The sequence below is a fragment of the Falco peregrinus genome, chromosome 5 (assembly GCF_023634155.1).
Source record: "Falco peregrinus isolate bFalPer1 chromosome 5, bFalPer1.pri, whole genome shotgun sequence".
Classification (NCBI taxonomy): domain Eukaryota; kingdom Metazoa; phylum Chordata; class Aves; order Falconiformes; family Falconidae; genus Falco; species Falco peregrinus.
In genome coordinates this window covers 21,946,364-21,962,067 of record NC_073725.1, presented here as the reverse complement: position 1 = coordinate 21,962,067, position 15,704 = coordinate 21,946,364, and the positions used below count along the sequence as shown (strand labels likewise).

At 34.8% G+C, this 15,704-nt stretch overlaps 1 protein-coding gene across 5 annotated transcripts in view; it reads left to right on the top strand.

Annotated features, from left to right (window-relative positions):
* BBS9 (Bardet-Biedl syndrome 9) overlaps positions 1-15,704 on the top strand; it is a 311,265-nt gene that overhangs the window by 37,929 nt on the left and 257,632 nt on the right. For 2 of the 5 annotated variants that reach the window (XM_055804135.1, XM_013303082.3), the window contains exons 7-9: positions 797-881; positions 2,620-2,803; positions 3,784-3,913. The exons of 1 other annotated variant lie outside the window; for it this stretch is intronic. In XM_055804135.1, the coding sequence (XP_055660110.1) occupies positions 797-881; positions 2,620-2,803; positions 3,784-3,913 (399 nt within the window). Of the gene's footprint in view, positions 1-796; positions 882-2,580; positions 2,804-3,783; positions 3,914-15,704 lie in introns of all 5 variants that reach the window. 2 more of the 5 variants (XM_027793638.2, XM_027793639.2) reach the window with 1 other exon arrangement.

The window sequence follows — 15,704 nt, the reverse complement described above, 5'->3', positions numbered from 1 at the left end:
TATTTTACATGTTACCTAGTGTGAATACATGAAAACAGGGTAGTTTGGTAAGTTAGGACACCAGCACAAATTCAGAAAAGAAATAGTTAGAGGAGTCAATGAGGACACAGGTGGAACTTTGATGATTGCATAGGTGTAAATGGGGACGGATGGACATGCAGAGCTTTTATGGCAGTTGACATCTTTTGTTCTAATGTCTTCATTACAAATTTTTCTTAGTATGGTTGGTTGGCAATTACAAAATAATAAAAAACCCCTCAAACCTACAAACCTCCCATCTTTTGCTAGATAAGCCACCTACTGGTGCCAGTTTACTGTTATCTCTTGGATTGGAAACACTTAACAGATGTGCTTGTAAGTGTAACTATTTGATATAGCAAATTGTATTTTAGGGTGGTTTAGGAGTTTTTTTTAAAGCTTAATAAGAGAAAAAAGGTTTATTTTTTTATTGGAATCCTAATTTCATAATTTGAAAATATATTGGGTTTTTGATTCTTTGTGATCTAGATTTCTATCTTCTAATATATTTAGCTGTTGACTTTGTTTTAACACCAGATAAAATCTGAATATAAATGTTTGTTTTAATTTCTACCTTTACATTTTGCTGTTACCCTACAGTGATATTTATCTTAAAAATCTTTGCTGATGATAGATGTGTGGCAGCAGACTTTCTAATAGTTTTTTTTTCTGTGTATGTATACTCATACTATGATAATTATATTTTTCACTTAATGTAAGAGTATTAACTACAAATATAATACTTTATTTTTAAAAGTTTTTAAACTTCCTGTAACAGATACCAAGTGCTGGCATTTGCGACAGATGCTGATGAAAGACAAGAAACAGAACAGCAAAAACTTAGTTCTGGAAAAAGACTTGCGGTAAAACCTGTTTGTTTTACATAACATGTATGGTACGCTGGATACAAGTTAGAAAGACCAACGCTAAGTTAAGAGTGGAAACATTGTCTGCTGACAAAGGACCTGATCCAATTGCCATCAAACACAATGGAAAGACTCCAGTAGATTTCTATTAAGATTTTTTTGGGCCTCGGTTGTTTAAGTTTGGGCCTTAAAACTCACTTTTTTTCTAAGGAGAAAAAACACCCCAACACCTGTGTACTGGAAATAACCATTTCTAAGGCAGTCTTCGTACTACAGAAACTGTAGTAAAATAGATAAATAGGTACATCTGAAATGCTCGTGTTTTTAATTTAAGTATATTTGTGACTTTGTACTGGACTCACAAAATTAACCTCATTGTAACTGGGAAATCCTTTGCACTTAGAGAAAACTCACCAGTGAAAAATGTTTCCATAAACAGTCAGTATCTTGGACTCCTTTTGTCAGAAATGTGTGGATTTAATGGTCTTCAGGAGGTGTCTGTGACTGAGTTGTGTAATATTTCAGCTGCCTCCTATTAAGAGCAAGAGCATTTCATTCTCTGTGGTTCTGCAGCAGAATTGCTTGTCTGCTAAATACGCTGTGTAAAATGCTAGATTCAGCATATTTCAGGTATGACAGTAAAAGACTGGGAGAGCATCTTGCTTCCATTGGCTAATTGTAGAATTTCTCAAACTGTAAGTCAGAATCCTACATCTTGAATTAGGAGAAGACATAGTTTTTAATAAGAACTTTGGAAGCTTCATCAGATATGCTGCAAATTAAATACATTTTTAAAATCTAAAATGAGAAGCATACATGAAGACAAATTTAATAAGCCTGGGGTTTTTTCCCTTTGAATTTTAAGATGGCACTTCCAGCTTCAGATGTCAGATATGCTAGTATGTTTACTAATGTGTTCTATGTTCTTTAATCAAAATGATAGTTGCTGTTCATATAGGAAGTGCTGATGGTTGACCTCTGATATTTTTTAACTTCAGAAATTCTGGATTTCTGTTTAACCAGCTTGGCAGAAGTCAAAAACAATTTTTACATGTGTGAATTTGTTGAAATTTCTCAGAGGAGCTGAAGTAAGAAAATTATGAAATGTATCAGTAAGCAGTAGTATCGTTTAAAGATGTAAAGTTACAGGCAAGGCAGGGTTTGTAAGTAGTTGTTTATTAAATCAATGTATATGGTTGGAAAAGTAGACAAGCTATGATATACACAAACATTCTTCAGACTGAAGGGTGTACATTAGTGACTACAAGCATGAATATTGGCTTACACACCTAAAACTTTGTCTATTTTTCCATTTACATGCATTTGTAGAATAATTTATCACCTTTTGCTGTCTAACCTTGCCCTTAATAACTAAGGGCGCGTACAGAAGCAGATTTAAATTATTCTAATACTCTGTTCTTGGATTTAATCGTTAAAGTATAAAGCATTTTCATTTTGCATGGGATATGTATTTAAAAATTTAAATATACTTAAGTGAACTGCATAGCCATCAATTCATGACTATTTTAAAAAGAGGAATTTTTTCTGCTTTACTTACAATAAGGAAAGTTACTGTCTTCAAAATAAGAGGATGTCTCCTTCAAAAAAAGACCTTGATTTTGCTTTATCTACGTTAATGATATTCATTTAACTTATGAGTTCTGAACTTTCTCTAAGTTTTGTCTCTAATATGCAGTTGTCAACTGATCTCTGGAACACATTTTTTCTTCTGAAGGTGGATTGGGTATTAAACATCGGAGAGCAAGCACTGGATATATGCGTTGTCTCCTTTAATCAGGCAGTTTCTTCTGTTTTTGTGCTTGGTGAGAGAAACTTCTTTTGCCTTAAGGATAATGGGCAAATTCGATTCATGAAAAAGCTTGATTACAACCCGAGTTGCTTCATTCCTTATTGTTCAGGTTTGTAAAAGGAAAATTCAACTTTAACTTTAGCTTGGTTACTTTTACAGCTAAGATTTCTCTTTTCCCCTGACCGAATAAATTTATTTCTCTGAATAAGCTGTTGATTTGTAGAAAATCTGTGGAATCAGAGCTCTCTTTTTGGATGAGGCAGGTTTATTTTCACATGTTATTTAGGGTGAAGTGTCATGATTTTAAAAGTCTAAATAGATATTTTCTCATTACCAAATAGAGCTACAAATGGAAGAATGAGAGGTTTTGGAAGAGTAAAATAATGTTTGAGGATGTTTTGTTATTTATGGATAGTTAAAAAAATCAAATTCTACTGCTAGGAGATGAAACTAACAATACATTGTGTGGAAGCAACTTGGTTGGAGGCTACTATAGAACTACAGACTCTTAATACCTCTTCTTCATTAAAGTTTCAAAATCTATCTGATAAATTTTTGACACCATGTCTTATTTTAGACTTAAAATCTAATTTTAGAATTTATAAATATGATCTTAACAGTCTTCATACTTTATACTTTTCAATTAAGTTATTCTATAAATAAACCTTATAAATGCATACACCTTTAAACAGTATTCACAGGTCAATGAATTAATGAAGAGTGTAAGTAGCTGATATTTACCCTATCATATGTCATATGATAGATATGTATATCTATCCTAGCATGGCAACATGGCAATTAATGAGTCTTTGCTTGTCATGTTTTAAATTACCAAACATGGCTGGCTAAAACCTTGGGAAGTTGTGGCATGTGTGCAACTGAAATTGGTACCTATAATTAATCACATATGTCCTTGGTTATTGTCAGTGTAACTTTCATAACTTTTGACACTTTAATTATATTAAATTAATTTATAACAAGTAATGGCTTAAAAGGAAAAGAAAAAAAACATGTAATGATATAAGCATCAAAAAAAGTACTGGCTTTTGAAACCCTTTAATCCTAAAGCTGTTTTTATATCTTTAACAGTGAAAGAAGGAACAATAAACACGCTAATTGCAAACCATAGTAAAATGTTGAACGTTTATCAAGATGTTACACTGAAATGGGCCACTCAGCTTCCCTATATTCCTGTATCCATAAAAGTAGCAAATTTACAGTAAGTAACTTGTTAAAGTTTACTTTTTTCAGTTTAATTTCCAGTTGTGAAATTTGCTTCTAGATCCTAACAAACAGTTCTGAGGTATGTAACAAATAAGGTGGCTTGTAAAAGGAAAATTCAAAGTGTTTTTTCTTTGTTTTGTAAAATATTCATTTTATTAATGGACATACTGTTAATTCTAGAAGAATACTAGAATTGCTGTACTGTGCTTTAGATTTTCTGGGTTTTTTTGAGTGAAGGTAACACCTGGGGTCTTGTAGCTCCAGTAGAGTAGTTTCTTCTTTAAAAGAATGAAAAGTGAGGCTTTGCAATCTGGTTAAAATCCTTCCCTGAGACAGGAAAATAGAGAATCTCACTGAAAATCTGTTCTTCATTAAGCATTTAAGAGCATATGAATCCCAGAGATGATTTGTTGGAACAGGTTATTAAACTCTGATGTTAAACTTTGGAAATCAAGGAACTGTTTAAATTGCTGAGGATTGCACTGCAACAGACTGAAACTTTTTGGAAAATATGCATGACAGGTGAGGGAAAGAACCGGTTGGCCAGGGGATCAAGTATAGAGAAATTATGATGTATTGATAACTTGTGCCGAGTCTGTCACTGAAACAAGCAAACTACAGAAAAGTTTGGCTAGTGTTTTTACAGTCCATTTTATGCCTGTACTGTGCCACCAGAGCTGTGGTGGGTGCTGGCTGACCAGTGCCTGTGACCACATGGGATGCAGTAGAAGTGTACTTGTCAGGTAGATTATTCCTGATCTCCAGCAGGCTTGTTGCTGTGCCAACATACGCTGGATTGTTGAATACTTGATCATAAGTCATGCTTTTTATCTCACAAGAAACGAAAAAGCAACATCTGACTAACTAGCTCTACTGACTTGCGGGGAGCAATCTGAGGGATGTGTGTGTTTTGTTTGATACTAATGGTTACCTGATTTTTTTTTTTAATAATTTGTAATTTTTTTTTTAGACTCTCTGGCAAGAATTGTACTGGCTTTCATCCAGCAGGTCTTACAAGTAGAATACAATGAATAGTCTCAATGGGCCCGTTAGTGTAAACCAAAATTATGCAGGATATGACAGTACAGATTTACAGTTTGGAAAAAATGTTTTTGTCAGAAAAAAATTGAAAAAAGCATTGATTTTACAACAGCAGTTTGTACTAATATTCATATCTACAGTTATTTATTTGGAAATTCATATTATTGAACCAGCTGTTTCAATAATGCCTCTAAGAAGTTCATGCAGATTCTGCCTGTTCCACGTGAACTTTTAACACGCAGTAGTTTGATCTTGGTGAGAATGTTGACAGCCTCCTAATTTGTCCCAGATCATTTTGCTAGATGGGTTCAGAATTCCCAAGACCTACTAATGTTAGGGTTTGATTTGGGGTTTTGTTCAGTTGGGATTGGAGAGACATCAGTCTGTCTCTCTTTATACAGGTACTGTATACAAACCTTTTTACACAGGTACTGATAGATGAATGAAGGCCTGTGTGTCTAGACCCCGTCGTCTGAAAGGCAGGGAGCAGTCTAGTGCACATGTGTTTCAGAGCTATGCTTCTGTCTTTCTATTTAAAAATGTGGTATGCTTGTACCTCTTTCTGACATTAAAAAAAAGGTTAGCTAAACAGCAAAACCCAGTAAAGCTTATAAAGGTACTAATTTGGCTTAAACAAAGCATATGTTATTAAAAAGAAAAATAATTGGAAAGGGGATTCTTTGTGGGTCAATGTGATAATGATTTTCTAATACTCCACCCAAGAGAGGCCTCAGTCTTAGTTGGGACCTCTGGGCACTGCTGTAACAAAATAACATTAAGTACCTCAATAAGCATACAGTTGTTAATCCTACACTGCTGAGAGATTGAAGTGCCTTAAATATGTTGTATGTCAATTAATTACTTTCACATCCTTTCCACTTTTATTGCAGTAATACTTAAAAAGTCAACTGAGCATTCTGAAAGCAATTGTCTCTACAGATCATATGTGTTCATCTGTATTTTCTTGTTGGCATGATGTCTGTTACTTTTAATGTATGGCTCTGGCTTTCTGGATAAGAAAAACATTATTAGAAGCTATTTTATGTAAATCCCTTGGTGCAGGGGTAGTGATTGGCTCATAAAAGCAATCATATACTTTATCCTATAATCTTGATAGTATATTTCTAAGATCAGCTGGTCAAGTGCTTTGGAGAATTCAGCTAAATAACTTGTGTTTCTAGTGTGTGTCCCTCCTTATTCTTTATGCATTGATTTTCCCTATTACATTAATGTGAAATGCAGTATTTCCCTATTGCAATATCAGTATGTAAATAATAATAATAACTCACTACAACATTTGGGACTACATTTCATCATAAACTTCTTGATTTCCATAACATTTTCAGAAACATGTAAGAAAGAATAGAATCAAAGGTAAGTGGTTACTTATAATATTTTTAGTGAGGTGTTTCTGCACTCTAAAAGTGATGTATATTTAAGCTGTTGAACTACACTTTTTTTGCCTTCTGTTAAAACTTGAATGTTCTCTGTCAGGAAATTGAAAATTTTGTATAAAATCTTGTGATCAGAAACTTGAAGTAGAGGCAAAAATGTGAGAGTTTGCTATTATGGGTTTTACCTCAAGATCTCTGTAACTATGATCACTGAACTGGAAGTTCAGTTCTAATCATTGTTATAGAAGTTTGCCCCTTGTTTTGTTGGAATTTTATATTCTGGTTCTGTTAATGTATGGGAGTTACTGTTTATGACATTGTTTGAATGCTCCTACATGCTTAAAACTGCCTAGACTGCTTTAGAGATATATCACTTACAGTGACAATTTGGATTAATTTAAACAGCTTAGGACTTTGTCTCTGCACAAATTAATCTTCCCATTGATGAGCTTGCTAGGACAGTTACATTTTTGCATTCTGATTTTGCATGATGATTTGTTGTTATCCTTAAAGTTATGGCTGTGCAAAAACATTCTCACCGATGCTGAAACTTGTGAAGAAAATGGTGTAGGTGTTCTGCCAGAATTGATTCAAAAACCCCAAACAACCCCCCCCAAAAAAACCCCCAACCCCACCCTTCTAGAGTAACTTGAGAGAAACTATCCATATGCTGCAGTTATAACAGCTGTGGGAAGTTACACAAAGGAGTTACAAGAATTCCTATTCCCCTCCCATTTTCAGTGTTGAAATGGTAATTGTGATCAGCAGTGTTTGTTTGGTATCCACCATAATTATATAAATATCTTCTTAGCACTGACTTCAAAGTCCATTCCCTTTTTGACTTGCTCTTTAGTTTGCATTTTTCTGTTTCATCAGAGACCTCATCTCTAAGACCCTCCTTGTACCTTCACATCTCCTTTGTGAAGGAAATTTCATGAGCAGTATCTCTTATGTTTATAGATTATACATTTTATGAATTTGTCACTTTTTGATGCTTCCTGAAATGTGCTAGTTTTTCCCTCCCCTCTCTCCCCCTCATAATTCAGATAATTGTGTGGGTAGCAAGGCTGTAGGATTGTGGTTCCTACACAGAGTTCCTGTTAGCTAAAGTGCCTCATATGAAAGTAATTTTCTTCCCGTTAGCAGGGATTTGAGCCTGCAAACACAAGTGACTTAATAGTCCCCCACCAAAAAGGTGGAGTATGTTTGTCTGAATCATCTGAAATAACTTGTTCAGAAAGTAGCAGAAAGTCCATTTTTAAGGGCCTATCACAAGCTGTGTTTGTTTTTCTGATCCTGAATTATCCTATCTCCATATGCTTGACCATAAAAGGTTCTTGGGGTAGATTAGAATACTTAGACAACTACTTTTCTATTTATTTGACACTAACTCACTTGGCAAAGCTGTTCCTAGGAGTACCATGTTTTTTAATGGCTGATTGATTGCATTAAGTATTATTCTGACCTGGCTGGCCTGAAACTAGAACATTATGTTAAGGTGCTTTCAGTCTGAAGCAAAATAGCTCGTGTTGCTAGCCTCAGGGATGTTTCCATCACAAACATCTGAAATTCCCCTGTGAGTTGAGCTAAAACCACACAGAGCATTATAGCTTGGACATAGTCTCAGGAAAGGGGTTTCTGTTTTGATCACTTCCAAGTTACAAACCTGTTTTTGTGATAGGAAAGCACGAAGCCTTTAAATCAGGGACTTTGTTTCTTCTGAACATTTTTCAAGTTCAGTAGTCTTAATTTTAATACTTGGTTTTGTTTGTACACAGCCTTCAAGTTATATCTGGTAAGCCTGTGAATGCTAAAAGGTAGCCTGACTTTTTTTCTTTTAAACTGAAATAGACTGCAAGCTTCCTCAAATACCTCTTTTTTCAAGTCTGTATTTCATGATGTCCCTGATTTTGGTTTTTTGTGCTTTCAGCTGTCCATCAAGAAATGAAGTCTGGTGGTACCTATATGGCAAAAGAATGTTGATTTCATGTGGAATTTATCAGCAGGCACAGTCCTAACAGTAAACTAGCCTTCTCTCAAGGTTTAGGGGATGTCTTATGGGAAAGGTATTCCTTCCCCCTTTATTTAATCTACTGGGGACTCTTAAGAATTTAGGCACCAGTATATCCTTGGGCTTCATATTTAAATGAAGGATGTTTTCACCTTCAGTCACATTGGAATTTGATTAGAAATACCCAAAATAAAAAACTTCAGTCACCTGTAGTGCTTGTCTATAGATAATCAAATGCATTGCATGTGTGGTGCCTCTTGCTTTTAGGAGCTACATCTGGGAATTAGAATGTGGGAATCATCTTTCTTACATGAGCATTTTATATGTACTACTATATCTGTGAACAGAAGGACTTTTCTTCATGGAAGAAAGATTCCTGAAGCAAATAACCCACGAAATAATATGTATGCCTTGTAAAACGTGAACTTCCTTTTATTACAAGGGGTTGACAGGCATGACCAAGTTGGTAAAAGTTACTAGAATATTTGCTTTCACATTCATTTATTTGACAGATAAATATCATTTTACTTGGTAATGAAACAGCGTGTTTTCTGAAGAGGAAATATAAAGCAGTCTGGAAAGGATTTTTGTACAGAAGTAATTTATTACCTTTAAAGAATACGAATTTCTGAGTGTCTTAAAATATTAAATTTCCAGAACCAAACTTTTTAGCTTGACTTAAGCTATTAAATACATTTTCATTATTTGAGATGGGGAAAAAAATAATTATCTTCTTTAAACTAAAGTAACTGTTGAAAATCCAGGAAATAAACGTAGACTTTATATGTTCAAGATGGCAAGCGGGGCTACTTAGTAAGCTTTATCCACACTTTAACTCTTCATGGACTTCAAGTCTGCCTAGGTTTATACTAGGGAATAATCCCATAAAAATATCACAGGGTCCCATGTCTTCACCACTGGTTCTGTTTTGCTCAGTTTGCTGTCAAAGTGGGGTTTTTTCCTGCTAAATGCTAGCGCTAAAACTGACTATGGCATTTGAAATTTTCTTAGGTAATTTTTCTTACTGCTTCTCTAGGTATGATCACTACAGGGTTGACTATAGGGGCCACGCCTGAGCTCCTAACATCAGTGTTATGAACTACCAGCCCATTAAGAATGTATCATATAGTAATGTAGTTATCAGCCATCTCTTAAAGCCAGATACCCATAGACTTTCGGTGTTCATGTTTTGACTTATGCTGTTATGTATTTCATTATAGATTCTACTGAATCAGAGACTTAAATAAATTTAAAGTCACATAGTGTAGGCTGAGATGCAGGAAATACTGTGGCTTACTGAATCACTTTCAGAGTTACTGACTTAAGATGCTATAATAGTGTCCAATTATCTTACTACTTGTAAGACAAAATAAAGTAATTCTGTAGGTCTAAAATTTCTAATGTTGTTCTTGTATGAGTCCTTCTTCTCCTTGCAGAAATAATAAAGAAGCAGAGGCTAATGAAGGTACTTAAAATAATTTTCTATGTAATCATTTTAATTAGCATTTGAATATTTATATTGTCCCATATGGTGCTGATAGCTATGGCTTACTGTACTTTCCTGTCTCTTGGAAGATCCTCACTTGTGTTAAGGTTATATAGGTGCATTACAAGAGAGTATTTTACAATATTTTTAAATAAAGTTAGTTTTGGAGACAGTGACTTCTAATTTTCTGAAGCGATAGTGTCTTGCTGTGTCCCGAGTGATCATTTTACTCCTAGCTACTCTTTCATTTTTTTCTTGCATCTTTTCTAGTAAAAGCATGTGTAACATGCCTAACAGATGGCTAGTGTAAAAAGATGTGTACATTGTTGTTTAGTTATCTAGTCATTTCCAGCCCATTTTGCTTGAAGGTAATAATTTCTTGCTACTTGTCTTTGACTTTTCTGTTTTACCATGTTCTACTACAGGCATGTGGCATTCATTCTTTAATAACCAGAGATGACTGCTTAAGGATACTTATAGATCAAAGTAGGAAGGATTCTTGGCCTGACAGTCTGATGTGCCACCTTTGAACTGTCAGTGTTACTGTTGGCCTTAGCTGTTTGAGACCATACAAGCAACAATGAATGTCTGCAAAAAAATTCCTGGTGCTTTAACTCTAGGTTCAAAAGGATATGTGAGGAGGGAGTGGGTGATTTTTATGGCTTAGTAGCTTACTGTGTATTCTAATACTCTGCTCCTGTCCAGTCTCTCGCCATTAGTCTGCAGCTTGACTGCAAGGATGAGAAGTATTATTCTGGTGACAGTGACCAATACAGATTGTTGCTACGCCATCTCTGGTGCACTTTAAGCATAAGCCAAATGGTATGTGCTGCTGCACTTCAGGATCTTTAATCAGTTTGCATTTTGAAGGGAAACGTGCTACTGAAAGATGCATTTATTGTTTATTGCATTTAAAAACAATCCCATCTTCAAGCCAACACAAAAATTTTAAGAATTTTAGTTTTTGGAGCATACATCAATGCAGAGACTAACTTTTTTACCTTCTAGAAAAAGAGTTAATACAATACTTCTTGGATTTTCTGATTCATTAGTATTTCATAACCGTAGAATGACTAGTGAGAAATGTGTGGTTTGTATACTTATTTGCCTATTGAGGTATAAAGTTCCTAAAGACTGTTGTTTGCTGGCTTCGTAGAACCAAGACGTGTCTTCTGTATATGAGTAATAGTTTGAGCCTGACATAGTTAACATGTTTGTAACTTCATGGCACTTTATCTGAATAAGTTTATATCTGAAGTCTCTGATTCAGCAACATGTCTCCATAAATAAAAGAACATCACTTAATTTTGTGTCAAAACAAAGACTTTAAATACTAAGTCCCAGGTTTGAACTCATATGTAGCCCAACAGAATGATCAATTTAATTTAAATGAGGTATGTGAATCAAAAGATGGGAGTTCAGAGCTCTGGTGTGTAGCCATTGGTTGAAAATGTCCTTTATGAAGTTTTAGCTTCCAATATTTGTTAAAGAAAATTAAAATCTGCGATCAGTTTGCAAGTGAGAAAATACTGGCCTGGTCCAAATACGAACTTGAAATTAAAACTTGTGCTCTGGCACAGAATCATAGTACATTGGGTGGTTAGATGAATGTACTTTGTGTAGCTGGGCTCTCCAAACAGTAGAAAGGCAAGAGGAACTGAATTTAACTGGAAAAATTATGAAGAAGTATTGTAGTTGAATTAAGTATATAAGGTGTAAAAGTGCAATCACATCTAGGTTAATAGTAGGTGGAGTCAAAATGAAACCCCTCTCATTGAATTTTTTAGCTATCCAAATGCTTGAAAATACTTTGTTCTTCATTCCAGCCCATCTGTTATTCCTTATTATAACTGACATCACCGCAGCTACCACAACTGTTAAAGAATCACCGTATAAAAATGGCAAAACTTACATATAAACCCAGCAAAACTTAGCACTTATTACATGGTTTTATGGAAAGAAAACTGCAGGAATAAAACTTTATAGTTTATTGAAAGATTTTTCCCTTTTCTGTACAGTAATACTGTAATAGAATCAATGCCAGTTATGACGCACAGTATGAACCGTTCAGTTATATATGAATATATATAAATTTTTATTTGAGTGTTCTGTAAGAATGTTGCCTGATCAGAGAAGTTAAGTGCAGAGAATTCTAGAATCTTTCTACTTAACCATAACTGCATTTTAAAGAAATGTTTTTATGGAGGGGGAAAAAAAATAATTGTATTTGTTTTTCATCAGTAAATTGCCACTGGATTGTCAAGAGATGGCAACATAAAACATTACTCTTTTTAAAGGCTTTTTAAAGAAATAACGTTAATGTGTGTAGCTTAGCCACAAAATATGAATGTGATTGTATTTCTTTTATCTTAGTAGGATTCTGATCCTGCAAAAGACATAGATATGCCAAATACTATGCCCTGCATATACTGTGATTCATGACTGGGCTTTCTAGCACGTTAGTTTTGAATTATATTTACTGTATGATACTAAGCACATGCCCATATTGCCAGTTCTCCTAATTTTATTACATGTCACTTAGTTGCTTTTTCAAAAAGCCTACTTTTTACAGTCATATGATTTTGTAAGTGTTTCAACCTACTTTAGAATAACACTTAAAATATTCCTACCCTCGTGGTTCTAGAGAAAGCCTTGGAAGTGTAAATTCTAACTACTCAAGAACAAGTTACTCCCCCTCTAGTACTGAAAATAAAATACTTTTAAACAAATAGCCTGGGTTTTTGTGGTCAACCTGCAATTTTTCTGTGCATGTTCATGTTGTGACGGAGTACAGTGTGTGTGTGTGTGTGTATATATATATATGTGTATTAGGTTCTGAACTCAGTCTTGGAGTTGGTTATTGAGGTAGGCTGGAGTTTATGGAACTATTGTGACACTTGCTGTGCCCATGGAAGCGCTGGACATCTTGTTTGAAAAACCGTTACTATGAACAGTCTAAGGCTGTTGATTTTGAAGGTCTTGATTATTATGCTATGAACATGAAAGATGTTTTTTCATACAAGGACCAGTAGGTGGGACATTTATGTTAATGTATGGAGATGAGAGTCAGCTGGCAGTGCGAAGTGCCAGAGATGCTTTTAAAGAACAGCTTTGCTCTTTACAAAACAAGGTGAAGGGACAATGGTAAGTATTGTTAAAAGTAACAGTGTATGCACTTTTTCCTGCCTGAAATGCTGGTGAATTTTGAAGCTTGCAGGCATATCACTGTTACACTGTGAGGAGAAAGAGATGGAGATTAATTGGAGTTGAATGTTTTTAGAGTTATGTAATTATTCAATCCTTTCAGAATAAATCTGTGGTAAAGACACATCATGGTTATTCTTGTTAGCCTCTTTGTAGTCTGTCTAGTTTTCCTTGTGACAGTTAAGAATAAGCTTTATCTAAACCAATAAACTTTACTAGAGTATAAATCTTATTAGTGTAACACCTTGTGCTTATTTAGTCAGAAGCAGAGGTGCTAGGGGCCTCTCCAGCTTGCTTGGAGTGAAATGGACTCTAACCATTATCTTCAAGTGGGAGAACAGAAGGTTTAGATGAAGGATAAACTTTTGAGACCCGCCATATCCTATAATCACAATGCTTAGCTGCTACCTTTTGGTATAGCCTTTGAGCCTTTGGAAGCTGTATACCTGTCTTGCCAGTGAGCGAGTTTGGCCTTGAAACAGATTTTAGACTTCAGGTGAAGGAGATGCAAATGAAAAAATATGTATTACTTCACGTAGCTCTTGACAGAGAATGAAGCATGGAGAAGTTTTAGGTATGTCACAGCAGGTCTTGATTTCTTTCTTACTGCTATCACTGGTACTGTCATAAATGCAATCATAATGTAATTTCTCTTGTTTCTTGTTATTTGGAGCTCTGACCCAGGGGCTGCATTCTTATTTAGTTTTCTTATCAGTCCTCACATTTTCAGTTCAGATGATGCCAGTAAGTGTCAGGTGTGGAACTGTGATAATAAATAGTGCAATGTGGAAGTTGTGAACTTTTCCTGGAATATATTATACTTCAGAGCTTTTTACATTTTTTTGCCTAAAGCAAGATCATATATTTCTGGAGGCCTCTGTCATCACCCTGAATATACTGTTTTTATTCTACTTGTGACAAATACTAATTTTAATATAAACCTGCATCTTGTATTGCTGGCTACTTTAGTTTTTAATAAAACTTTCACTGGTTTTGAAATGGTTTTGATTTTATATTTTAAACAACATGAAACTAAGTTTTTTAATCCTTCAGATAAAAATTAATTTTATGTGTAATTTGTAGCATGAGCTTAAATCACATGTCTAGCCTGCCTATACTAGTATGCGTGTTCCCTGCCTGAAGGAATCAGAAGTTGATGTCATGCATGGATGTCTGTCCCTCTGAATGCATCTTTAAATCTTAACCTGTTACGATACACTTACATCTAAATTGTCAAGCTATTATATTGACCCTATTACAAAAAAAACCCCACAACAAAACAACCACCAACCTGCTTCATTTGATGTGATATGATATCTTTTAAGGCTATTCTGTGTGAGAGCTCTGCTGCTTGGCTTGCCTGCACAAGCCTTGTTGTGCTGCCCCGCAGATGGCAGTAGTGGTCTGGCAGAAAAGACCCCTGACCCAAACTTTTGTATTAACTTGACAGTAAAAGTAAAACCAATTAATTTCCATTGCTTTTTAAATTTTATTGTTTGACAGAAGATGCTCCTTTTTATTTGATCACTGGATGGTGTTTGGCATATTAAGGCAAAAAGTCTCTTTCAAAGAGAAAACTACACAAGCTAGGGACGTGTCTGAATTTGTTGTTCAGTAAGGCACTAGACTGTTGTTTTGTGGTATGGTGTCACCATGTAAAGGTGCTGGTGAAAATGTCTTCACTACCAAGTAAAAAGAGTGAAAATACTTTGCAAGACCTGGAACCTGGAGAATCCTTCAAGTGTCAAAAATGGTATCACTTTGGCCAACTGCAGGTTTTATTCAGTTCTGACTCTCAGTGGATTTCAGTGCTTATAAGAGGGGATAGGTGTTCACCTGTTGTTCTAGACATAAGTTCTCTCTTTTTAACTGTTTTTCCACTGGTTATCAAGACAAAATCGTTTTGTTTCCCTCTTCCTTTTACATATATCTCATTATTTTTTTAACTAGATTTGTTAAGTGGTTTTCTGTTAAGATCAGCAATCCTAAACTATCACATAAGTGGGAAACATTAGCACTCTTCTGTAATGTAACAGCACAAATTATTTACCACGTAATGATATTCAATATAATTATGTATTGTTGAACAATTATAATTGAACGCTATATTTACATTGTTTGCATGTCCTCTGCAGAATATGCAGAGCATATTATATATATAACATAAATAGCCCTAAAAGGTTTTAGTTTCCGAGAGCAGATGGCCTGTTTTCATGTGTAATAGCAGAATGAGGAAGTCTTACAAGTATTACTTTTGATGTAAAGTTGACCAAAACTATTTTTTTTAATGAGGAAGGGATGCTCAAAGGAGCTTTGAGGGTGCTCCACAGATACCCAAAACCAGTTAAAAATTGGTTGTAGTTGGCAATGAGTTGCACCATGTATACTTAAAGTACTCAGCGGAAGGTCTGATTTTGGAGTGTGTGTTAAATAAGACTAAGATGGGCTTTTGATTTTTGCTCTCATTAATTCATGTTAGAAAATTCTTGTAATTTATTACTCCTAGTCTGATCTTCCTTCAGCATTTTATGAAATATTTCACACAGTTACAGCTAAAATGACATTGAAATGGTAGTGAGACTTATAACAATTTGGTTTTTCCAAAGCACTAAACTTAAAAGTGCTATTGTAGTTATGCTTTTGCATGTAA